At 49.8% G+C, this 27,570-nt stretch overlaps 1 protein-coding gene across 1 annotated transcript; it reads right to left on the reverse strand.

The window, feature by feature from the left end:
• Positions 1-741: 741 nt before the first annotated feature.
• Positions 742-26,213, reverse strand: HTRA2 (HtrA serine peptidase 2). Its single transcript, XM_056551497.1, has 8 exons — positions 25,816-26,213; positions 14,034-14,238; positions 13,042-13,233; positions 12,908-12,940; positions 6,509-6,620; positions 6,355-6,424; positions 1,316-1,411; positions 742-1,241 (listed from the first exon to the last, which is right to left on the reverse strand). Exons 1-8 carry the CDS (start codon positions 26,193-26,195, stop codon positions 1,076-1,078), a joined length of 1,254 nt encoding a protein of 417 aa, XP_056407472.1. The 5' UTR covers positions 26,196-26,213; the 3' UTR covers positions 742-1,075.
• Positions 26,214-27,570: the final 1,357 nt, after the last annotated feature.

Raw genomic sequence — 27,570 nt, forward strand, 5'->3', positions numbered from 1 at the left:
GGTATTACATCCAGCCTGATTATATAAACACTGCCCCCTGGAGGAGAGGAGAGGTATTTCATCCAGCCTGATTATATAAACACTGCCTTCTGGAGGAGAGGTATTTCATCCAGCCTGATTATATAAACAGTGCCCCCTGGAGGAGAGGAGAGGTATTTCATCCAGCCTGATTATATAAACAGTGCCCCCTGGAGGAGAGGTATTACATCCAGCCTGATTATATAAACACTGCCCCCTGGAGGAGAGGAGAGGTATTTCATCCAGCCTGATTATATAAACACTGCCCCCTTGAGGAGAGGAGAGGTATTTCATCCAGCCTGATTATATAAACACTGCCCCCTGGAGGAGAGGAGAGGTATTTCATCCAGCCTGATTATATAAACACTGCCCCCTGAAGGAGAGGAGAAGTATTTCATCCAGCCTGATTATATAAACACTGCCCCCTGGAGGAGAGGAGAGGTATTTCATCCAGCCTGATTATATAAACACTGCCCCCTGGAGGAGAGGAGAGGTATTTCATCCAGCCTGATTATATAAACACTGCCCCCTGAAGGAGAGGAGAAGTATTTCATCCAGCCTGATTATATAAACACTGCCCCCTGGAGGAGAGGAGAGGTATTTCATCCAGCCTGATTATATAAACACTGCCCCCTGGAGGAGAGGAGAGGTATTTCATCCAGCCTGATTATATAAACACTGCCCCCTGGAGGAGAGGAGAGGTATTTCATCCAGCCTGATATAACCAAGTCATACACAGGTGATCTTAGGGTAACAATTATAATTTAAGGATCTTGCACATTCATATTAGTGACGTGTCCGGGGTTCATGACCTGGAATGTTGAAATGTTATCTGGGAGAAGTCTCTGATGTTACGATCTGCTCCTCGGTGACCAGTCAGTAGATTACAGGTATCGAACACCCAAAACGAGACAGTCCATGTAGTAAACCCAAACACTTCTGGCCCATGTATCCTGCAGGGAGCCGCCGGGGGCCTTGTCCACCATGACCCTGGTTGTTCTGGACAGACTAGGAGACCCTGAGCTTGTATCTCCCCCCGTTGTAACCACTGGGGCTATTACTCCACCGCCTCGGGGATGACGTTCACCATCAGGGTCTCGTAGCCGCGGCGGATCATTATAGTGAGCTTCGCCTGAGAGTTCACAGCGTCAAAGACATCTTCTGCAGAGGTTGCCATCTGAGAGTTTATCTCCAGGATGATGTCTCCGGCCTTAAGTCCGGCCCTAAAGAGACAGCAGAGGTCAGAGTCAGCAGCAGAGTCAGGGTCACTCACCTCTCTATACTGAGCAGCACTCACTGGTGAGCAGGAGATCCAATGATCACTTTATGGATGAGGATCCCATGAGTGACATCAGGAAATCCAGGATCCCGGAGCTTCATGTCAGCCAGGATTCTGTCCAAAGATGGAGAAGGGTAAAGGGTAACACATATCTGGTGCCTCAGAGTGGGGGCAACAAAACCAACCCCCCCATTACATATCACCACACCCCATACTTCATGATGACATATCTTACAAAGTCCTATCCCCTATAACAATATTACTGTCCCTTCATGTGTCACTCAACCATACTCCATAGTGTAGACAAGAGAGCACAGGAGGAGGACAGAGGAGCGGAGAAGGTAGAGGACAGAGGAGGGGAGAAGGTAGAGGACAGAGGAGGGGAGAAGGTAGAGGACAGAGGAGCGGGGAAGGTAGAGGACAGAGGAGCGGAGAAGGTAGAGGACAGAGGAGCGGAGAAGGTAGAGGACAGAGGAGCGGAGAAGGTAGAGGACAGAGGAGCGGAGAAGGTAGAGGACAGAGGAGCAGAGAAGGTAGAGGAGCAGAGAAGGTAGAGGAGCAGAGAAGGTAGAGGACAGAGGAGCGGAGAAGGTAGAGGACAGAGGAGCGGGGAAGGTAGAGGACAGAGGAGCGGAGAAGGTAGAGGACAGAGGAGCGGAGAAGGTAGAGGACAGAGGAGCGGGGAAGGTAGAGGACAGAGGAGGGGAGAAGGTAGAGGACAGAGGAGCGGAGAAGGTAGAGGACAGAGGAGCGGAGAAGGTAGAGGACAGAGGAGCGGAGAAGGTAGAGGACAGAGGAGCGGAGAAGGTAGAGGACAGAGGAGCGGAGAAGGTAGAGGACAGAGGAGCGGGGAAGGTAGAGGACAGAGGAGCGGGGAAGGTAGAGGACAGAATAATGGAGGAGGAGCTCAGAGTAATGGAGAAGGAAGAGGAGGACAGAGTAATGTAGATGGAGGAGGACAGAGTAATGTAGATGGAGGAGGACAGAGTAATGTAGATGGAGGAGGACAGAGTAATGTAGATGGAGGAGGACAGAGTAATGTAGATGGAGGAGGACAGAGTAATGTAGATGGAGGAGGAGGACAGAGTAATGTAGGAGGAGGAGGACAGAGTAATGTAGGAGGAGGACAGAGTAATGTAGATGGAGGAGGACAGAGTAATGTAGATGGAGGAGGACAGAGTAATGTAGATGGAGGAGGAGGACAGAGTAATGTAGATGGAGGAGGAGGACAGAGTAATGTAGATGGAGGAGGAGGACAGAGTAATGTAGATGGAGGAGGACAGAGTAATGTAGATGGAGGAGGAGGACAGAGTAATGTAGATGGAGGAGGAGGACAGAGTAATGTAGATGGAGGAGGAGGACAGAGTAATGTAGATGGAGGAGGAGGACAGAGTAATGTAGATGGAGGAGGAGGACAGAGTAATGTAGATGGAGGAGGAGGACAGAGTAATGTAGATGGAGGAGGAGGACAGAGTAATGTAGATGGAGGAGGAGGACAGAGTAATGTAGATGGAGGAGGAGGACAGAGTAATGTAGATGGAGGAGGAGGACAGAGTAATGTAGATGGAGGAGGAGGACAGAGTAATGTAGATGGAGGAGGAGGACAGAGTAATGTAGATGGAGGAGGAGGACAGAGTAATGTAGATGGAGGAGGAGGACAGAGTAATGTAGATGGAGGAGGAGGACAGAGTAATGTAGATGGAGGAGGAGGACAGAGTAATGTAGATGGAGGAGGAGGACAGAGTAATGTAGATGGAGGAGGAGGACAGAGTAATGTAGATGGAGGAGGAGGACAGAGTAATGTAGATGGAGGAGGAGGACAGAGTAATGTAGATGGAGGAGGAGGACAGAGTAATGTAGATGGAGGAGGAGGACAGAGTAATGTAGATGGAGGAGGAGGACAGAGTAATGTAGATGGAGGACAGAGTAATGTAGATGGAGGAGGAGGACAGAGTAATGTAGATGGAGGAGGACAGAGTAATGTAGATGGAGGAGGAGGACCGAGTAATGTAGATGGAGGAGGAGGAGGACAGAGTAATGTAGATGGAGGAGGACAGAGTAATGTAGGAGGAGGAGGACAGAGTAATGTAGATGGAGGAGGAGGACAGAGTAATGTAGATGGAGGAGGAGGACAGAGTAATGTAGATGGAGGAGGAGGACAGAGTAATGTAGATGGAGGAGGAGGACAGAGTAATGTAGATGGAGGAGGAGGACAGAGTAATGTAGATGGAGGAGGAGGACAGAGTAATGTAGATGGAGGAGGAGGACAGAGTAATGTAGATGGAGGAGGAGGACAGAGTAATGTAGATGGAGGACAGAGTAATGTAGATGGAGGAGGAGGACAGAGTAATGTAGATGGAGGAGGACAGAGTAATGTAGATGGAGGAGGAGGACCGAGTAATGTAGATGGAGGAGGAGGAGGACAGAGTAATGTAGATGGAGGAGGACAGAGTAATGTAGGAGGAGGAGGACAGAGTAATGTAGATGGAGGAGGAGGACCGAGTAATGTAGATGGAGGAGGAGGAGGACAGAGTAATGTAGGAGGAGGAGGACAGAGTAATGTAGATGGAGGAGGAGGACCGAGTAATGTAGATGGAGGAGGAGGACAGAGTAATGTAGATGGAGGAGGACAGAGTAATGTAGGAGGAGGAGGACAGAGTAATGTAGATGGAGGAGGAGGACAGAGTAATGTAGATGGAGGAGGAGGACAGAGTAATGTAGATGGAGGAGGAGGACAGAGTAATGTAGATGGAGGAGGAGGACAGAGTAATGTAGATGGAGGAGCAGGACAGAGTAATGTAGATGGAGGAGCAGGACAGAGTAATGTAGATGGAGGAGGAGGACAGAGTAATGTAGGAGGAGGAGGAGGACAGAGTAATGTAGATGGAGGAGGAGGACAGAGTAATGTAGATGGAGGAGGAGGACAGAGTAATGTAGATGGAGGAGGAGGACAGAGTAATGTAGATGGAGGAGGAGGACAGAGTAATGTAGATGGAGGAGGAGGACAGAGTAATGTAGATGGAGGAGGAGGACAGAGTAATGTAGATGGAGGAGGAGGACAGAGTAATGTAGATGGAGGAGGAGAACAGAGTAATGCAGATGGAGGAGGAGGACAGAGTAATGCAGATGGAGGAGGAGGACCGAGTAATGTAGATGGAGGAGGAGGACAGAGTAATGTAGATGGAGGAGGAGGACAGAGTAATGTAGATAGAGGAGGAGGACAGAGTAATGTAGATGGAGGAGGACAGAGTAATGTAGATGGAGGAGGACAGAGTAATGTAGATGGAGGAGGACAGAGTAATGTAGATGGAGGAGGAGGACAGAGTAATGTAGGAGGAGGAGGACAGAGTAATGTAGGAGGAGGAGGACAGAGTAATGTAGATGGAGGAGGACAGTGTAATGTAGGAGGAGGAGGACAGTGTAATGTAGGAGGAGGAGGAGGACAGAGTAATGTAGGAGGAGGAGGACAGAGTAATGTAGATGGAGGAGGAGGACCGAGTAATGTAGATGGAGGAGGAGGAGGACAGAGTAATGTAGATGGAGGAGGACAGAGTAATGTAGGAGGAGGAGGACAGAGTAATGTAGATGGAGGAGGAGGACAGAGTAATGTAGATGGAGGAGGAGGACAGAGTAATGTAGATGGAGGAGGAGGACAGAGTAATGTAGATGGAGGAGGAGGACAGAGTAATGTAGATGGAGGAGGAGGACAGAGTAATGTAGATGGAGGAGGAGGACAGAGTAATGTAGATGGAGGAGGAGGACAGAGTAATGTAGATGGAGGAGGAGGACAGAGTAATGTAGATGGAGGACAGAGTAATGTAGATGGAGGAGGAGGACAGAGTAATGTAGATGGAGGAGGACAGAGTAATGTAGATGGAGGAGGAGGACCGAGTAATGTAGATGGAGGAGGAGGAGGACAGAGTAATGTAGATGGAGGAGGACAGAGTAATGTAGATGGAGGAGGAGGACCGAGTAATGTAGATGGAGGAGGAGGAGGACAGAGTAATGTAGGAGGAGGAGGACAGAGTAATGTAGATGGAGGAGGAGGACCGAGTAATGTAGATGGAGGAGGAGGACAGAGTAATGTAGATGGAGGAGGACAGAGTAATGTAGGAGGAGGAGGACAGAGTAATGTAGATGGAGGAGGAGGACAGAGTAATGTAGATGGAGGAGGAGGACAGAGTAATGTAGATGGAGGAGGAGGACAGAGTAATGTAGATGGAGGAGGAGGACAGAGTAATGTAGATGGAGGAGCAGGACAGAGTAATGTAGATGGAGGAGCAGGACAGAGTAATGTAGATGGAGGAGGAGGACAGAGTAATGTAGGAGGAGGAGGAGGACAGAGTAATGTAGATGGAGGAGGAGGACAGAGTAATGTAGATGGAGGAGGAGGACAGAGTAATGTAGATGGAGGAGGAGGACAGAGTAATGTAGATGGAGGAGGAGGACAGAGTAATGTAGATGGAGGAGGAGGACAGAGTAATGTAGATGGAGGAGGAGGACAGAGTAATGTAGATGGAGGAGGAGGACAGAGTAATGTAGATGGAGGAGGAGAACAGAGTAATGCAGATGGAGGAGGAGGACAGAGTAATGTAGATGGAGGAGGAGGACCGAGTAATGTAGATGGAGGAGGAGGACAGAGTAATGTAGATGGAGGAGGAGGACAGAGTAATGTAGATAGAGGAGGAGGACAGAGTAATGTAGATGGAGGAGGACAGAGTAATGTAGATGGAGGAGGACAGAGTAATGTAGATGGAGGAGGACAGAGTAATGTAGATGGAGGAGGAGGACAGAGTAATGTAGGAGGAGGAGGACAGAGTAATGTAGGAGGAGGAGGACAGAGTAATGTAGATGGAGGAGGACAGTGTAATGTAGGAGGAGGAGGACAGTGTAATGTAGGAGGAGGAGGAGGACAGAGTAATGTAGGAGGAGGAGGACAGAGTAATGTAGATGGAGGAGGACAGAGTAATGGAGGAGGAGGACAGAGTAATGTAGGAGGAGGATGACAGAGTAGAAGGAAGGGGAGGAGTCTATTTACCCCAACCCTCCTCTCTCACCTGGGGGTCAGTGTCAGCATCATGATTCCAATATATCTCTGCTTCACCTCAGACCGACCAAACCAGGAACCTGGAGAAAAGAGAAAGACTCAGTGCCCATCCTGAATATTCCATGACTCCGCCTCTCTGCTTTAGTCCCACCCACATCACATACCCTGACTCCGCCTCTCATCCCGCTGAAGAAAATCTCTTACTCTGTCTGACGGAATTGCGAAGGAAATGCCAGCCGTCACTTTAAGAGTATTAATACCGATAACCTCACCGTCCTGCAACCAGTAAGACAAGGTCAGTGTGTAATACAGGGGTCAGTGTGTAATACAGGGGTCAGTGTGTAATACAGGGGTCAGTGTGTAATACAGGGGTCAGTGTGTAATACAGGGGTCAGAGTGTAATACAGGGGCCAGTGTGTAATACAGGGGTCAGAGTGTAATACAGGGGTCAGTGTGTAATACAGGGGCCAGAGTGTAATACAGGGGTCAGAGTGTAATACAGGGGTCAGAGTGTAATACAGGGGTCAGTGTGTACTATAGGGGCCAGTGTGTAATACAGGGGTCAGAGTGTAATACAGGGGTCAGTGTGTAATACAGGGGTCAGAGTGTAATACAGGGGTCAGTGTGTAACATAGGGGTCAGAGTGTAATACAGGGGTCAGTGTGTAATACAGGGGTCAGTGTGTAATACAGGGGCCAGTGTGTAATACAGGGGTCAGTGTGTAATACAGGGGTCAGTGTGTACTATAGGGGCCAGTGTGTAATACAGGGGTCAGAGTGTAATACAGGGGTCAGTGTGTAATACAGGGGTCAGAGTGTAATACAGGGGTCAGAGTGTAATACAGGGGTCAGAGTGTAATACAGGGGCCAGTGTGTACTACAGGGGCCAGTGTGTAATACAGGGGTCAGAGTGTAATACAGGGGTCAGTGTGTAATATAGGGGTCAGTGTGCAATACAGGGGTCAGTGTGTAATACAGGGGTCAGTGTGTAATACAGGGGTCAGTGTGTACTATAGGGGCCAGTGTGTAATACAGGGGTCAGTGTGTAATACAGGGGTCAGTGTGTAATACAGGGGCCAGTGTGTACTACAGGGGCCAGTGTGTAATACAGAGGTCAGTGTGTAATACAGGGGTCAGTGTGTACTACAGGGGCCAGTGTGTAATACAGGGGTCAGTGTGCAATACAGGGGTCAGTGTGCAATACAGGGGTCAGTGTGTAATACAGGGGTCAGTGTGTAATACAGGGGTCAGTGTGTAATACAGGGGTCAGTGTGTACTACAGGGGCCAGTGTGTACTACATGGCCCAGTGTGCAATACACGGGTCAGTGTGCAATACAGGGGTCAGTGTGTAATACAGGGGTCAGTGTGTAATACAGGGGTCAGTGTGTAATACAGGGGTCAGTGTGTAATACAGGGGTCAGTGTGTAATACAGGGGTCAGTGTGTAATACAGGGGTCAGTGTGTAATACAGGGGTCAGTGTGTAATACAGGGGTCAGTGTGTAATACAGGGGTCAGTGTGTAATACAGGGGTCAGTGTGTAATACAGGGGTCAGTGTGTAATACAGGGGCCAGTGTGTAATACAGGGGCCAGTGTGTAACACAGGGGTCAGTGTGTACTATAGGGGTCAGTGTGTAATACAGGGGTCAGTGTGTAATACAGGGGCCAGTGTGTAACACAGGGGTCAGTGTGTACTATAGGGGTCAGTGTGCAACATAGGGGTCAGTGTGTAATATAGGGGTCAGTGTGCAACATAGGGGTCAGTGTGTACTATAGGGGCCAGTGTGTAATACAGGGGTCAGTGTGCAACATAGGGGTCAGTGTGTAACATAGGGGTCAGTGTGTAACATAGGGGCCAGTGTGTAACATAGGGGTCAGTGTGTAACATAGGGGTCAGTGTGTAATACAGGGGCCAGTGTGTACTATAGGGGCCAGTGTGTAATACAGGGGTCAGTGTGCAACATAGGGGTCAGTGTGTAACATAGGGGCCAGTGTGTAATATACGGTATAATATTGGGGTCATTGTATGAGGTCAGTATATAATACAGAGGTCAGTATATAATACAGAGGTCAGTATATAATACAGAGGTCAGTATATCATACAGTATATAATACAGAGGTCAGTATATAATACAGAGGTCAGTATATAATACAGAGGTCAGTATATAATACATAGGTCAGTATATCATACAGTATATAATACAGAGGTCAGTATATAATACAGAGGTCAGTATATAATACAGAGGTCAGTATATAATACAGTATATAATACAGTATATAATACAGAGGTCAGTATATAATACAGAGGTGAGTATATAATACAGAGGTCAGTATATCATACAGTATATAATACAGAGGTCAGTATATAATACAGAGGTGAGTATATAATACAGAGGTCAGTATATCATACAGTATATAATATAGGGGTCAGTATATAATACAGAGGTGAGTATATAGTCAGTATATAATACAGAGGTGAGTATATAATACATAGGTCAGTATATAATACAGTATATAATACAGAGGTCAGTATATAATATAGAGGTCAGTATATCATACAGTATATAATACAGGGGTCAGTATATAATACAGAGGTCAGTATATAATACAGAGGTCAGTATATAATACAGAGGTCAGTATATAATACAGAGGTCAGTATATAATACAGAGGTGAGTATATAGTCAGTATATAATACAGAGGTGAGTATATAATACAGAGGTCAGTATATAATACAGAGGTCAGTATATAATACAGAGGTCAGTATATAATACAGAGGTCAGTATATAATACAGAGGTGAGTATATAGTCAGTATATAATACAGAGGTGAGTATATAATACAGAGGTCAGTATATAATACAGAGGTCAGTATATAATACAGAGGTCAGTATATAATACAGAGGTCAGTATATAATACAGAGGTCAGTATATAATACAGAGGTCAGTATATAATACAGAGGTCAGTACATAATACAGAGGTCAGTATATAATACAGTATATAATACAGAGGTCAGTATATAATACAGAGGTCAGTATATAATACAGAGGTCAGTATATCATACAGTATATAATACAGAGGTCAGTATATAATACAGAGGTCAGTATATAATACAGAGGTCAGTATATCATACAGTATATAATACAGAGGTCAGTATATAATACAGAGGTCAGTATATAATACAGAGGTCAGTATATCATACAGTATATAATACAGAGGTCAGTATATAATACAGAGGTGAGTATATAATACAGAGGTCAGTATATCATACAGTATATAATACAGAGGTCAGTATATAATACAGAGGTCAGTATATCATACAGTATATAATACAGAGGTCAGTATATAATACAGAGGTGAGTATATAATACAGAGGTCAGTATATCATACAGTATATAATACAGAGGTCAGTATATAATACAGAGGTCAGTATATAATACAGAGGTGAGTATATAGTCAGTATATAATACAGAGGTCAGTATATAATACAGAGGTCAGTATATAATACAGAGGTCAGTATATCATACAGTATATAATACAGAGGTCAGTATATAATACAGAGGTGAGTATATAATACAGAGGTGAGTATATAATACAGAGGTGAGTATATAATACAGAGGTCAGTATATCATACAGTATATAATACAGAGGTCAGTATATAATACAGAGGTGAGTATAATACAGAGGTCAGTATATCATACAGTATATAATACAGAGGTCAGTATATAATACAGAGGTCAGTATATCATACAGAGGTCAGAATATAATACAGAGGTCAGTATATAGTCAGTATATAATACAGAGGTCAGTATATCATACAGTATATAATACAGAGGTCAGTATATAATACAGAGGTCAGTATATAATACAGAGGTCAGTATATAATACAGAGGTCAGTATATAGTCAGTATATAATACATAGGTCAGTATATCATACAGTATATAATACAGAGGTCAGTATATAATACAGAGGTCAGTATATAATACAGAGGTCAGTATACCATACAGAGGTCAGAATATAGTCAGTATATAATACAGAGGTCAGTATATCATACAGTATATAATACAGAGGTCAGTATATAATACAGAGGTGAGTATATAGTCAGTATATAATACAGAGGTCAGTATATAATACAGAGGTCAGTATATCATACAGAGGTCAGAATATAGTCAGTATATAATACAGAGGTCAGTATATCATACAGTATATAATACAGAGGTCAGTATATAATACAGAGGTCAGTATATAATACAGAGGTCAGTATATAGTCAGTATATAATACAGAGGTCAGTATATCATACAGTATATAATACAGAGGTCAGTATATAATACAGAGGTCAGTATACCATACAGAGGTCAGTATATAATACAGAGGTCAGTATATAGTCAGTATATAATACATAGGTCAGTATATCATACAGTATATAATACAGAGGTCAGTATATAATACAGAGGTGAGTATATAGTCAGTATATAATACAGAGGTCAGTATATAATACAGAGGTCAGTATATCATACAGAGGTCAGAATATAGTCAGTATATAATACAGAGGTCAGTATATCATACAGTATATAATACAGAGGTCAGTATATAATACAGAGGTCAGTATATAATACAGAGGTCAGTATATAGTCAGTATATAATACAGAGGTCAGTATATCATACAGTATATAATACAGAGGTGAGTATATAATACAGAGGTCAGTATATCATACAGTATATAATACAGAGGTCAGTATATAATACATAGGTCAGTATATCATACAGTATATAATACAGAGGTCAGTATATAATACAGAGGTCAGTATATAATACAGAGGTCAGTATATAATACAGTATATAATACATAGGTCAGTATATCATACAGTATATAATACAGAGGTCAGTATATAATACAGAGGTCAGTATATAATACAGAGGTCAGTATATAATACAGAGGTCAGTATATAATACATAGGTCAGTATATAATACATAGGTCAGTATATCATACAGTATATAATACAGAGGTCAGTATATAATACAGAGGTCAGTATATAATACATAGGTCAGTATATAATACAGAGGTCAGTATATAATACAGAGGTCAGTATATCATACAGTATATAATACAGAGGTCAGTATATAATACAGAGGTCAGTATATAATACAGAGGTGAGTATATAGTCAGTATATAATACAGAGGTCAGTATATCATACAGTATATAATACAGAGGTCAGTATATAATACAGAGGTCAGTATATCATACAGTATATAATACAGAGGTCAGTATATCATACAGTATATAATACAGAGGTCAGTATATAATACAGAGGTGAGTATATAATACAGAGGTCAGTATATCATACAGTATATAATACAGAGGTCAGTATATAATACAGAGGTCAGTATATCATACAGAGGTCAGAATATAATACAGAGGTCAGTATATAGTCAGTATATAATACAGAGGTCAGTATATCATACAGTATATAATACAGAGGTCAGTATATAATACAGAGGTCAGTATATAATACAGAGGTCAGTATATCATACAGTATATAATACAGAGGTCAGTATATAATACAGAGGTGAGTATATAGTCAGTATATAATACAGAGGTGAGTATATAATACAGAGGTCAGTATATAATACAGAGGTCAGTATATAATACAGAGGTCAGTATATAATATAGGGGTCAGTATACCATACAGAGGTCAGTATATAGTCAGTATATAATACAGAGGTCAGTATATCATACAGTATATAATACAGAGGTCAGTATATAATACATAGGTCAGTATATCATACAGAATATAATACAGAGGTCAGTATATAATACAGTATATAATACAGAGGTCAGTATATAATACATAGGTCAGTATATCATACAGTATATAATACAGAGGTCAGTATATAATACAGAGGTCAGTATATAATACATAGGTCAGTATATCATACAGTATATAATACAGAGGTCAGTATATAATACAGAGGTCAGTATATAATACATAGGTCAGTATATAATACAGTATATAATACATAGGTCAGTATATCATACAGTATATAATACAGAGGTCAGTATATAATACAGAGGTCAGTATATAATACAGAGGTCAGTATATAATACATAGGTCAGTATATCATACAGTATATAATACAGAGGTCAGTATATAATACAGAGGTCAGTATATAATACAGAGGTCAGTATATCATACAGTATATAATACAGAGGTCAGTATATAATACAGAGGTCAGTATATAATACAGAGGTCAGTATATAATACATAGGTCAGTATATCATACAGTATATAATACAGAGGTCAGTATATAATACAGAGGTCAGTATATAATACAGAGGTCAGTATATAATACAGAGGTCAGTATATAATACAGTATATAATACAGTATATAATACAGAGGTCAGTATATAATACAGAGGTCAGTATATAATACAGTATATAATACAGAGGTCAGTATATAATACAGTATATAATACAGAGGTCAGTATATAATACAGTATATAATACAGAGGTGAGTATATAGGGTCATATACATTATAATAATATTGGGGTCACGGTACTCACCAGGTTGACCAGGGGGCCCCCAGAGTTTCCGACCTATAAGAGTGAGAGTTAATGAGATTGTGGGGGGGAGGGGGTCAGTCACAGATCTCCCCTCTATTAACCCCTTCACATGGTTTGTGGCCGTGGACACTCACGTCTATGATGGCGTCCGTCTGGATGAAGTCCACGTCCTTGGAGAGTCCGAGCTCTTGGCCTCCGCGCTGCACTGAGCTGATGATCCCGGAGGTGATGGTGTTACGCAGCAGGTACGGCGTCCCCATGGCAACAACAAACTCCCCCTGCCGGACCTCAGAAGAGCGGGCGAGCGGCAGTGTGGGAAGAGGAGTCTGCAAGGGGGAGGAGGGTACAACAAGGGGTCACTCATAGATGGGGACTTACCACCACCATGTGATCACAGTGCAGGGGCTAAGGGTCACATGTTAGACCATCTGTAGGCAGTTGGGGTCGGTGCCACCCATCAGTAGTGGGGGGGGTTTACAAGCATCAGTAGTGGAGGGGCCACACACCAGTAGTGACGGGACCACCCATCAGTAGTGGCGGGGCCACCCATCAGTAGTGGCGGGGCCACCCATCAGTAGTGGCGGGGCCACCCATCAGTAGTGGGGGGGGGTTTACAAGCATCAGTAGTGGCGGGGCCACCCATCAGTAGTGGCGGGGCCACCCATCAGTAGTGGCGGGGCCACCCATCAGTAGTGGCGGGGCCACCCATCAGTAGTGGCGGGGCCACCCATCAGTAGTGGCGGGGCCACCCATCAGTAGTGGCGGGGCCACCCATCAGTAGTGGCGGGGCCACCCATCAGTAGTGGCGGGGCCACCCATCAGTAGTGGCGGGGCCACCCATCAGTAGTGGCGGGGCCACCCATCAGTAGTGGCGGGGCCACCCATCAGTAGTGGCGGGGCCACCCATCAGTAGTGGCGGGGCCACCCATCAGTAGTGGCGGGGCCACCCATCAGTAGTGGCGGGGCCACCCATCAGTAGTGGCGGGGCCACCCATCAGTAGTGGCGGGGCCACCCATCAGTAGTGGCGGGGCCACCCATCAGTAGTGGCGGGGCCACCCATCAGTAGTGGCGGGGCCACCCATCAGTAGTGGCGGGGCCACCCATCAGTAGCGGGGGGGGTCTTACCTTTGGGGTGATGCGGACAGTAGCGATGTCCAGTACGGGGTCCATGGCGCACACGGTGGCCTCGAAGGTCTCCCCATTGTACAGCTTCACCCTCACTCGCCGTTTATTGGCCACCACATGGGCATTAGTGACAATCAGACCGTCCTGAGACACCAGGAAGCCAGAGCCGCTGGAGATGACCGCCTCCCTGCCGGTGAACGGGTGCCTGTGGGTCACACAACACTGGTCACCAAAACACCCCAGTCCTCTGTTACCTCCCCCCACAGATGACAACACCCAGGAGTCACTGTGGAGTGTATACGGCCATTGTCGGGTGGGGTCACTGTGGAGTGTATACGGCCATTGTCGGGTGGGGTCACTGTGGAGTGTATACGGCCATTGTCGGGTGGGGTCACTGTGGAGTGTATACGGCCATTGTCGGGTGGGGTCACTGTGGAGTGTATACGGCCATTGTCGGGTGGGGTCACTGTGGAGTGTATACGGCCATTGTCGGGTGGGGTCACTGTGGAGTGTATACGGCCATTGTCGGGTGGGGTCACTGTGGAGTGTATACGGCCATTGTCGGGTGGGGTCACTGTGGAGTGTATACGGCCATTGTCGGGTGGGGTCACTGTGGAGTGTATACGGCCATTGTCGGGTGGGGTCACTGTGGAGTGTATACGGCCATTGTCGGGTGGGGTCACTGTGGAGTGTATACGGCCATTGTCGGGTGGGGTCACTGTGGAGTGTATACGGCCATTGTCGGGTGGTCACTGTGGAGTGTATACAGCCATTGTCGGGTGGGGTCACTGTGGAGTGTATACGGCCATTGTCGGGTGGGGTCACTGTGGAGTGTATACGGCCATTGTCGGGTGGAGTCACTGTGGAGTGTATACGGCCATTGTCGGGTGGGGTCACTGTGGAGTGTATACGGCCATTGTCGGGTGGGGTCACTGGAGTGTATACGGCCATTGTCGGGTGGGGTCACTGTGGAGTGTATACGGCCATTGTCAGGTGGGGTCACTGTGGAGTGTATACGGCCATTGTCGGGTGGGGTCACTGTGGAGTGTATACGGCCATTGTCGGGTGGAGTCACTGTGGAGTGTATACGGCCATTGTCAGGTGGGGTCACTGTGGAGTGTATACGGCCATTGTCGGGTGGAGTCACTGTGGAGTGTATACGGCCATTGTCGGGTGGGGTCACTGTGGAGTGTATACGGCCATTGTCAGGTGGGGTCACTGTGGAGTGTATACGGCCATTGTCGGGTGGGGTCACTGTGGAGTGTATACGGCCATTGTCGGGTGGAGTCACTGTGGAGTGTATACGGCCATTGTCAGGTGGGGTCACTGTGGAGTGTATACGGCCATTGTCGGGTGGAGTCACTGTGGAGTGTATACGGCCATTGTCGGGTGGGGTCACTGTGGAGTGTATACGGCCATTGTCGGGTGGAGTCACTGTGGAGTGTATACGGCCATTGTCGGGTGGGGTCACTGTGGAGTGTATACGGCCATTGTCGGGTGGGGTCACTGGAGTGTATACGGCCATTGTCAGGTGGGGTCACTGTGGAGTGTATACGGCCATTGTCGGGTGGGGTCACTGTGGAGTGTATACGGCCATTGTCGGGTGGAGTCACTGTGGAGTGTATACGGCCATTGTCCGGTGGGGTCACTGTGGAGTGTATACGGCCATTGTCGGGTGGAGTCACTGTGGAGTGTATACGGCCATTGTCGGGTGGGGTCACTGTGGAGTGTATACGGCCATTGTCGGGTGGGGTCACTGTGGAGTGTATACGGCCATTGTCGGGTGGGGTCACTGTGGAGTGTATACGGCCATTGTCGGGTGGGGTCACTGTGGAGTGTATACGGCCATTGTCGGGTGGAGTCACTGTGGAGTGTATACGGCCATTGTCAGGTGGGGTCACTGTGGAGTGTATACGGCCATTGTCGGGTGGGGTCACTGTGGAGTGTATACGGCCATTGTCGGGTGGGGTCACTGTGGAGTGTATACGGCCATTGTCGGGTGGAGTCACTGTGGAGTGTATACGGCCATTGTCGGGTGGAGTCACTGTGGAGTGTATACGGCCATTGTCGGGTGGAGTCACTGGAGTGTTTGGGGTGACAGAATCCTCACCTCTCCAGGGTCTCTATGTATTGGGGTCACATGGTCAGGTATGGGGGTCCTCACCTCTCCAGGGTCTCTATGTATTGGGGGTCACATGGTCAGGTATGGGGGTCCTCACCTCCCCAGAGTCTCTATGTATTGGGGTCACATGGTCAGGTATGGGGGTCCTCACCTCTCCAGGGTCTCTATGTATTGGGGTCACATGGTCAGGTATGGGGGTCCTCACCTCTCCAGGGTCTCTATGTATTGGGGGTCACATGGTCAGGTATGGGGGTCCTCACCTCCCCAGAGTCTCTATGTATTGGGGGTCACATGGTCAGGTATGGGGGTCACATGGTCAGGTATGGGGGTCCTCACCTCCCCAGGGTCTCTATGTATTGGGGGTCACATGGTCAGGTATGGGGGTCCTCACCTCCCCAGGGTCTCTATGTATTGGGGTCACATGGTCAGGTATGGGGGTCCTCACCTCTCCAGGGTCTCTATGTATTGGGGTCACATGGTCAGGTATGGGGGTCCTCACCTCTCCAGGGTCTCTATGTATTGGGGTCACATGGTCAGGTATGGGGGTCCTCACCTCTCCAGGGTCTCTATGTATTGGGGTCACATGGTCAGGTATGGGGGTCCTCACCTCTCCAGGGTCTCTATGTATTGGGGGTCACATGGTCAGGTATGGGGGTCCTCACCTCCCCAGAGTCTCTATGTATTGGGGGTCACATGGTCAGGTATGGGGGTCACATGGTCAGGTATGGGGGTCCTCACCTCCCCAGGGTCTCTATGTATTGGGGGTCACATGGTCAGGTATGGGGGTCCTCACCTCCCCAGGGTCTCTATGTATTGGGGGTCACATGGTCAGGTATGGGGGTCCTCACCTCCCCAGGATCTCTATGTATTGGGGGTCACATGGTCAGGTATGGGGGTCCTCACCTCCCCAGGGTCTCTATGTATTGGGGTCACATGGTCAGGTATGGGGGTCCTCACCTCCCCAGGGTCTCTATGTATTGGGGGTCACATGGTCAGGTATGGGGGTCCTCACCTCCCCAGGGTCTCTATGTATTGGGGTCACATGGTCAGATATGAGGGTCCTCACCTCCCCAGGGTCTCTATGTATTGGGGTCACATGGTCAGATATGAGGGTCCTCACCTCCCCAGGGTCTCTATGTATTGGGGGTCACATGGTCAGGTATGGGGGTCCTCACCTCCCCAGGGTCTCTATGTATTGGGGTCACATGGTCAGATATGAGGGTCCTCACCTCCCCAGGGTCTCTATGTATTGGGGTCACATGGTCAGGTATGGGGGTCCTCACCTCTCCAGGGTCTCTATGTATTGGGGGTCACATGGTCAGGTATGGGGGTCCTCACTTCACTAGGGTCTCTATGTATTGGGGGTCACATGGTCAGGTATGGGGGTCCTCACCTCCCCAGGGTCTCTATGTATTGGGGGTCACATGGTCAGGTATGGGGGTCCTCACCTCCCCAGGATCTCTATGTATTGGGGTCACATGGTCAGGTATGGGGGTCCTCACTTCCCCAGGGTCTCTATGTATTGGGGGTCACATGGTCAGGTATGGGGGTCCTCACCTCTCCAGGGTCTCTATGTATTGGGGGGTCACATGGTCAGGTATGGTCCTCACCTCCCCAGGGTCTCTTTGTATTGGGGGTCACATGGTCAGGTATGGGGGTCCTCACCTCCCCAGGGTCTCTATGTATTGGGGGTCACATGGTCAGGTATGGGGGTCCTCACCTCCCCAGGGTCTCTATGTATTGGGGGTCACATGGTCAGGTATGGGGGTCCTCACTTCCCCAGGGTCTCTATGTATTGGGGTCACATGGTCAGGTATGGGGGTCCTCACCTCCCCAGGGTCTCTATGTATTGGGGTCACATGGTCAGGTATGGGGGTCCTCACCTCCCCAGGGTCTCTATGTATTGGGGTCACATGGTCAGGTATGGGGGTCCTCACCTCCCCAGGGTCTCTATGTATTGAGGTCACATGGTCAGGTATGGGGGTCCTCACCTCTCCAGGGTCTCTATGTATTGGGGTCACATGGTCAGGTATGGGGGTCCTCACCTCCCCAGGGTCTCTATGTATTGAGGTCACATGGTCAGGTATGGGGGTCCTCACCTCTCCAGGGTCTCTATGTATTGGGGTCACATGGTCAGGTATGGGGGTCCTCACCTCCCCAGGGTCTCTATGTATTGAGGTCACATGGTCAGGTATGGGGGTCCTCACCTCTCCAGGGTCTCTATGTATTGGGGGTCACATGGTCAGGTATGGTCCTCACCTCCCCAGGGTCTCTATGTATTGGGGGTCACATGGTCAGGTATGGGGGTCCTCACCTCCCCAGGGTCTCTATGTATTGGGGGTCACATGGTCAGGTATGGGGGTCCTCACTTCCCCAGGGTCTCTATGTATTGGGGGTCACATGGTCAGGTATGGGGGTCCTCACCTCCCCAGGGTCTCTATGTATTGGGGGTCACATGGTCAGGTATGGGGGTCCTCACTTCACTAGGGTCTCTATGTATTGGGGGTCACATGGTCAGGTATGGGGGTCCTCACTTCCCCAGGGTCTCTATGTATTGGGGTCACATGGTCAGGTATGGGGGTCCTCACCTCCCCAGGGTCTCTATGTATTGAGGTCACATGGTCAGGTATGGGGGTCCTCACCTCCCCAGGGTCTCTATGTATTGGGGGTCACATGGTCAGGTATGGGGGTCCTCACCTCCCCAGGGTCTCTATGTATTGGGGTCACATGGTCAGGTATGGGGGTCCTCACCTCCCCAGGGTCTCTATGTATTGAGGTCACATGGTCAGGTATGGGGGTCCTCACCTCCCCTGGATCTCTATGTATTGGGGTCACATGGTCAGGTATGGGGGTCCTCACCTCTCCAGGGTCTCTATGTATTGGGGTCACATGGTCAGGTATGTGGGTCCTCACCTCTCCAGGGTCTCTATGTATTGGGGTCACATGGTCAGGTATGGGGGTCCTCACCTCTCCAGGGTCTCTATGTATTGGGGTCACATGGTCAGGTATGAGGGTCCTCACCTCCCCAGGGTCTCTATGTATTGGGGTCACATGGTCAGGTATGGGGGTCCTCACCTCCCCAGGGTCTCTATGTATTGGGGTCACATGGTCAGGTATGGGGGTCCTCACCTCCCCAGGGTCTCTATGTATTGGGGGTCACATGGTCAGGTATGGGGGGGGGTCCTCACCTCTCCAGGGTCTCTATGTATTGGGGGTCACATGGTCAGGTATGGTCCTCACCTCCCCAGGGTCTCTTTGTATTGGGGGTCACATGGTCAGGTATGGGGGTCCTCACCTCCCCAGGGTCTCTATGTATTGGGGGTCACATGGTCAGGTATGGGGGTCCTCACCTCCCCAGGGTCTCTATGTATTGGGGGTCACATGGTCAGGTATGGGGGTCCTCACTTCCCCAGGGTCTCTATGTATTGGGGGTCACATGGTCAGGTATGGGGGTCCTCACCTCCCCAGGGTCTCTATGTATTGGGGGTCACATGGTCAGGTATGGGGGTCCTCACTTCACTAGGGTCTCTATGTATTGGGGGTCACATGGTCAGGTATGGGGGTCCTCACTTCCCCAGGGTCTCTATGTATTGGGGTCACATGGTCAGGTATGGGGGTCCTCACCTCCCCAGGGTCTCTATGTATTGAGGTCACATGGTCAGGTATGGGGGTCCTCACCTCCCCAGGGTCTCTATGTATTGGGGGTCACATGGTCAGGTATGGGGGTCCTCACCTCCCCAGGGTCTCTATGTATTGGGGTCACATGGTCAGGTATGGGGGTCCTCACCTCCCCAGGGTCTCTATGTATTGAGGTCACATGGTCAGGTATGGGGGTCCTCACCTCCCCTGGATCTCTATGTATTGGGGTCACATGGTCAGGTATGGGGGTCCTCACCTCTCCAGGGTCTCTATGTATTGGGGTCACATGGTCAGGTATGTGGGTCCTCACCTCTCCAGGGTCTCTATGTATTGGGGTCACATGGTCAGGTATGGGGGTCCTCACCTCTCCAGGGTCTCTATGTATTGGGGTCACATGGTCAGGTATGTGGGTCCTCACCTCTCCAGGGTCTCTATGTATTGGGGTCACATGGTCAGGTATGAGGGTCCTCACCTCCCCAGGGTCTCTATGTATTGGGGTCACATGGTCAGGTATGTGGGTCCTCACCTCCCCAGGGTCTCTATGTATTGGGGTCACATGGTCAGGTATGGGGGTCCTCACCTCCCCAGGGTCTCTATGTATTGGGGGTCACATGGTCAGGTATGGGGGTCCTCACCTCTCCAGGGTCTCTATGTATTGGGGGTCACATGGTCAGGTATGGGGGTCCTCACCTCTCCAGGGTCTCTATGTATTGGGGTCACATGGTCAGGTATGGGGGTCCTCACCTCCCCAGGGTCTCTATGTATTGGGGTCACATGGTCAGGTATGTGGGTCCTCACCTCTCCAGGGTCTCTATGTATTGGGGTCACATGGTCAGGTATGGGGGTCCTCACCTCTCCAGGGTCTCTATGTATTGGGGGTCACATGGTCAGGTATGTGGGTCCTCACCTCTCCAGGGTCTCTATGTATTGGGGTCACATGGTGAGGTATGGGGGTCCTCACCTCCCCAGGGTCTCTATGTATTGGGGTCACATGGTCAGGTATGGGGGTCCTCACCTCTCCAGGGTCTCTATGTATTGGGGGTCACATGGTCAGGTATGGGGGTCCTCACCTCTACAGGGTCTCTATGTATTGGGGTCACATGGTCAGATATGAGGGTCCTCACCTCCCCAGGGTCTCTATGTATTGGGGTCACATGGTCAGATATGAGGGTCCTCACCTCCCCAGGGTCTCTATGTATTGGGGTCACATGGTCAGGTATGGGGGTCCTCACCTCCCCAGGGTCTCTATGTATTGGGGGTCACATGGTCAGGTATGGGGGGGGGTCCTCACCTCTCCAGGGTCTCTATGTATTGGGGGTCACATGGTCAGGTATGGTCCTCACCTCCCCAGGGTCTCTTTGTATTGGGGGTCACATGGTCAGGTATGGGGGTCCTCACCTCCCCAGGGTCTCTATGTATTGGGGGTCACATGGTCAGGTATGGGGGTCCTCACCTCCCCAGGGTCTCTATGTATTGGGGGTCACATGGTCAGGTATGGGGGTCCTCACTTCCCCAGGGTCTCTATGTATTGGGGGTCACATGGTCAGGTATGGGGGTCCTCACCTCCCCAGGGTCTCTATGTATTGGGGGTCACATGGTCAGGTATGGGGGTCCTCACTTCACTAGGGTCTCTATGTATTGGGGGTCACATGGTCAGGTATGGGGGTCCTCACTTCCCCAGGGTCTCTATGTATTGGGGTCACATGGTCAGGTATGGGGGTCCTCACCTCCCCAGGGTCTCTATGTATTGAGGTCACATGGTCAGGTATGGGGGTCCTCACCTCCCCAGGGTCTCTATGTATTGGGGGTCACATGGTCAGGTATGGGGGTCCTCACCTCCCCAGGGTCTCTATGTATTGGGGTCACATGGTCAGGTATGGGGGTCCTCACCTCCCCAGGGTCTCTATGTATTGAGGTCACATGGTCAGGTATGGGGGTCCTCACCTCCCCTGGATCTCTATGTATTGGGGTCACATGGTCAGGTATGGGGGTCCTCACCTCTCCAGGGTCTCTATGTATTGGGGTCACATGGTCAGGTATGTGGGTCCTCACCTCTCCAGGGTCTCTATGTATTGGGGTCACATGGTCAGGTATGGGGGTCCTCACCTCTACAGGGTCTCTATGTATTGGGGTCACATGGTCAGGTATGAGGGTCCTCACCTCCCCAGGGTCTCTATGTATTGGGGTCACATGGTCAGGTATGTGGGTCCTCACCTCCCCAGGGTCTCTATGTATTGGGGTCACATGGTCAGGTATGGGGGTCCTCACCTCCCCAGGGTCTCTATGTATTGGGGGTCACATGGTCAGGTATGGGGGTCCTCACCTCTCCAGGGTCTCTATGTATTGGGGGTCACATGGTCAGGTATGGGGGTCCTCACCTCTCCAGGGTCTCTATGTATTGGGGTCACATGGTCAGGTATGGGGGTCCTCACCTCCCCAGGGTCTCTATGTATTGGGGTCACATGGTCAGGTATGTGGGTCCTCACCTCTCCAGGGTCTCTATGTATTGGGGTCACATGGTCAGGTATGGGGGTCCTCACCTCTCCAGGGTCTCTATGTATTGGGGGTCACATGGTCAGGTATGTGGGTCCTCACCTCTCCAGGGTCTCTATGTATTGGGGTCACATGGTGAGGTATGGGGGTCCTCACCTCCCCAGGGTCTCTATGTATTGGGGTCACATGGTCAGGTATGGGGGTCCTCACCTCTCCAGGGTCTCTATGTATTGGGGGTCACATGGTCAGGTATGGGGGTCCTCACCTCCCCAGGGTCTCTATGTATTGGGGTCACATGGTCAGATATGAGGGTCCTCACCTCCCCAGGGTCTCTATGTATTGGGGTCACATGGTCAGATATGAGGGTCCTCACCTCCCCAGGGTCTCTATGTATTGGGGTCACATGGTCAGGTATGGGGGTCCTCACCTCTCCAGGGTCTCTATGTATTGGGGTCACATGGTCAGGTATGGGGGTCCTCACCTCTCCAGGGTCTCTATGTATTGGGGTCACATGGTCAGGTATGGGGGTCCTCACCTCTCCAGGGTCTCTATGTATTGGGGTCACATGGTCAGGTATGGGGGTCCTCACTTCACTAGGGTCTCTATGTATTGGGGGTCACATGGTCAGGTATGGGGGTCCTCACCTCCCCAGGGTCTCTATGTATTGGGGGTCACATGGTCAGGTATGGGGGTCCTCACCTCTCCAGGGTCTCTATGTATTGGGGGTCACATGGTCAGGTATGGTCCTCCCCTCCCCAGGGTCTCTTTGTATTGGGGGTCACATGGTCAGGTATGGGGGTCCTCACCTCCCCAGGGTCTCTATGTATTGGGGGTCACATGGTCAGGTATGAGGGTCCTCACCTCCCCAGGGTCTCTATGTATTGGGGGTCACATGGTCAGGTATGGGGGTCCTCACCTCCCCAGGGTCTCTATGTATTGGGGTCACATGGTCAGATATGAGGGTCCTCACCTCCCCAGGGTCTCTATGTATTGGGGTCACATGGTCAGATATGAGGGTCCTCACCTCCCCAGGGTCTCTATGTATTGGGGTCACATGGTCAGGTATGGGGGTCCTCACCTCTCCAGGGTCTCTATGTATTGGGGTCACATGGTCAGGTATGGGGGTCCTCACCTCTCCAGGGTCTCTATGTATTGGGGTCACATGGTCAGGTATGGGGGTCCTCACCTCTCCAGGGTCTCTATGTATTGGGGGTCACATGGTCAGGTATGGGGGTCCTCACTTCACTAGGGTCTCTATGTATTGGGGGTCACATGGTCAGGTATGGGGGTCCTCACCTCCCCAGGGTCTCTATGTATTGGGGGTCACATGGTCAGGTATGGGGGTCCTCACCTCTCCAGGGTCTCTATGTATTGGGGGTCACATGGTCAGGTATGGTCCTCCCCTCCCCAGGGTCTCTTTGTATTGGGGGTCACATGGTCAGGTATGGGGGTCCTCACCTCCCCAGGGTCTCTATGTATTGGGGGTCACATGGTCAGGTATGGGGGTCCTCACCTCCCCAGGGTCTCTATGTATTGGGGGTCACATGGTCAGGTATGGGGGTCCTCACTTCCCCAGGGTCTCTATGTATTGGGGGTCACATGGTCAGGTATGGGGGTCCTCACCTCCCCAGGGTCTCTATGTATTGGGGGTCACATGGTCAGGTATGGGGGTCCTCACTTCACTAGGGTCTCTATGTATTGGGGGTCACATGGTCAGGTATGGGGGTCCTCACTTCCCCAGGGTCTCTATGTATTGGGGTCACATGGTCAGGTATGGGGGTCCTCACCTCCCCAGGGTCTCTATGTATTGAGGTCACATGGTCAGGTATGGGGGTCCTCACCTCCCCAGGGTCTCTATGTATTGGGGGTCACATGGTCAGGTATGGGGGTCCTCACCTCCCCAGGGTCTCTATGTATTGGGGTCACATGGTCAGGTATGGGGGTCCTCACCTCCCCAGGGTCTCTATGTATTGGGGGTCACATGGTCAGGTATGGGGGTCCTCACCTCCCCAGGGTCTCTATGTATTGGGGGTCACATGGACAGGTATGTGGGTCCTCACCTCTCCAGGGTCTCTATGTATTGGGGTCACATGGTGAGGTATGGGGGTCCTCACCTCCCCAGGGTCTCTATGTATTGGGGTCACATGGTCAGGTATGGGGGTCCTCACCTCTCCAGGGTCTCTATGTATTGGGGTCACATGGTCAGGTATGGGGGTCCTCACCTCTCCAGGGTCTCTATGTATTGGGGTCACATGGTCAGGTATGGGGGTCCTCACCTCCCCAGGGTCTCTATGTATTGGGGTCACATGGTCAGGTATGGGGGTCCTCACCTCCCCAGGGTCTCTATGTATTGGGGTCACATGGTCAGGTATGGGGGTCCTCACCTCCCCAGGGTCTCTATGTATTGGGGTCACATGGTCAGGTATGGGGGTCCTCACCTCTCCAGGGTCTCTATGTATTGGGGGTCACATGGTCAGGTATGGGGGTCCTCACCTCCCCAGGGTCTCTATGTATTGGGGTCACATGGTCAGGTATGGGGGTCCTCACCTCCCCAGGGTTTCTATGTATTGGGGGTCACATGGTCAGGTATGGGGGTCCTCACCTCCCCAGGGTCTCTATGTATTGGGGTCACATGGTCAGGTATGGGGGTCCTCACCTCCCCAGGGTCTCTATGTATTGGGGTCACATGGTCAGGTATGGGGGTCCTCACCTCTCCAGGGTCTCTATGTATTGGGGTCACATGGTCAGGTATGGGGGTCCTCACCTCTCCAGGGTCTCTATGTATTGGGGTCACATGGTCAGGTATGGGGGTCCTCACCTCCCCAGGGTCTCTATGTATTGGGGTCACATGGTCAGGTATGGGGGTCCTCACCTCTCCAGGGTCTCTATGTATTGGGGTCACATGGTCAGGTACGGGGGTCCTCACCTCTCCAGGGTCTCTATGTATTGGGGGGTCACATGGTCAGGTACGGGGGTCCTCACCTCCCCAGGGTCTCTATGTATTGGGGTCACATGGTCAGGTATGGGGGTCCTCACCTCCCCAGGGTCTCTATGTATTGGGGTCACATGGTCAGGTACGGGGGTCCTCACCTCCCCAGGGTCTCTATGTATTGGGGTCACATGGTCAGGTATGGGGGTCCTCACCTCCCCAGGGTCTCTATGTATTGGGGTCACATGGTCAGGTATGGGGGTCCTCACCTCCCCAGGGTCTCTATGTATTGGGGTCACATGGTCAGGTACGGGGGTCCTCACCTCCCCAGGGTCTCTATGTATTGGGGTCACATGGTCAGGTATGGGGGTCCTCACCTCCCCAGGGTCTCTATGTATTGGGGTCACATGGTCAGGTATGGGGGTCCTCACCTCCCCAGGGTCTCTATGTATTGGGGGGGGTCACATGGTCAGGTATGGGGGTCCTCACCTCCCCAGGGTCTCTATGTATTGGGGGTCACATGGTCAGGTATGGGGGTCCTCACCTCCCCAGGGTCTCTATGTATTGGGGGTCACATGGTCAGGTATGGGGGTCCTCACCTCCCCAGGGTCTCTATGTTGACCACGGCGGGCGCGCACTTCTCGGCCACATCAGCGATGAAGTTGAAGACTTTGCGGGGATTCGGGGGGTCCGATGTCGGGGGGTCTGTGGGCGGAGTTATAGGTTTTGCCGCCTCCACCTTCAGCCGTGAGTCTGAGCCCCGCCCCCAAACCCACAACCCGAGCCCCGCCCCGAATAGCGCCCCAATATACAGCGCCCCGGAACCGCGAGACCGCGCCCCCCAACAATCCCGAAAGTCCTGGTTACGTGACTGCGAACCCCCCGAGGAGAGAACCCGGAAACCCAGACCCCCAAACCCCGAGCAACGCCCCTGAATAACAGAGACACGCCGAGCCAGCAGGAACATGGAGGCCGCCATACTGTCTGCCGAGACCCCGCCCCCCGACAACGAGATCCGCCCCCTAACAACGGGACCACGTGCCCCAAAAACAAGACCCGCCCCCGACAACTAGACCCCGCCCCCACTTCGAGATCCCGCCCCCACATCGACCTTTAGACTTGGTTTCTTCTAATGACTATTAATCCTTTCCTCCTCCTCTTATTCCTCTGCAGTAAATCTGTTTTTTATACATAAATGTGGAATATTATTTGGGAACAATCAGATTAATAAAAAATCTAAATTCCTGTAATAACAAATAATTAACTTTATTGAATCAATTCTCATAGAAACATAAAAACCGTCCTCAATATCTGGACAATTAAAACTTTCAGGTAAAGTCTGAGCTCAGCAGAGGAATCATACCGCCATATCCCTGCTGAGGCCATATACTAGGAATCATACCGCCATATCCCTGCTGAGACCATATACAGTACTAGGAATCATACCGCCATATCCCTGCTGAGACCATATACAGTACTAGGAATCATACCGCCATATCCCTGCTGAGACCATATACCAGGAATCATACCGCCATATCCCTGCTGAGACCATATACTAGTAATCATACCGCCATATCCCTGCTGAGACCATATACTAGTAATCATACCGCCATATCCCTGCTGAGACCATATACTAGGAATCATACCGCCATATCCCTGCTGAGACCATATACCAGGAATCATACCGCCACATCCCTGCTGAGACCATATACCAGGAATCATACCGCCATATCCCTGCTGAGACCATATACTAGTAATCATACCGCCATATCCCTGCTGAGACCATATACTAGTAATCATACCGCCATATCCCTGCTGAGACCATATACTAGGAATCATACCGCCATATCCCTGCTGAGACCATATACTAGAATCATACCGCCATATCCCTGCTGAGACCATATACCAGGAATCATACCGCCATATCCCTGCTGAGACCATATACCAGGAATCATACCGCCATATCCCTGCTGAGACCATATACTAGGAATCATACCGCCATATCCCTGCTGAGACTATATACCAGGAATCATACCGCCATATTCCTGCTGAGACCATATACAGTACAAGGAATCATACCGCCATATCCCTGCTGAGACCATATACCAGGAATCATACCGCCATATCCCTGCTGAGACCATATACAGTACAAGGAATTCTACCGCCATATCCCTGCTGAGACCATATACTAGAATCATACCTCCATATCCCTGCTGAGACCATATACAGTACAAGGAATCATACCGCCATATCCCTGCTGAGACCCTATACAGTACAAGGAATCATACCGCCATATCCCTGCTGAGACCATATACAGTACAAGGAATTATACCGCCATATCCCTGCTGAGACCA

Source organism: Hyla sarda, chromosome 1 (assembly GCF_029499605.1).
Source record: "Hyla sarda isolate aHylSar1 chromosome 1, aHylSar1.hap1, whole genome shotgun sequence".
NCBI lineage: Eukaryota > Metazoa > Chordata > Amphibia > Anura > Hylidae > Hyla > Hyla sarda.

Coding starts and splice junctions, on each gene's coding strand:
- HTRA2 (XM_056551497.1), bottom strand. CDS start 26,195: ATGGCGGCCTCCATGTTCCTGCTGGCTCGGCGTGTCTCTGTTATTCAG. Junction 14,239..25,815: donor AACATAGAGACCCTGGGGAG/GTGAGGACCCCC, acceptor TGTGACCCACAG/GCACCCGTTCACCGGCAGGG. Junction 6,621..12,907: donor GGGGCCCCCTGGTCAACCTG/GTGAGTACCGTG, acceptor TACTGGTTGCAG/GACGGTGAGGTTATCGGTAT.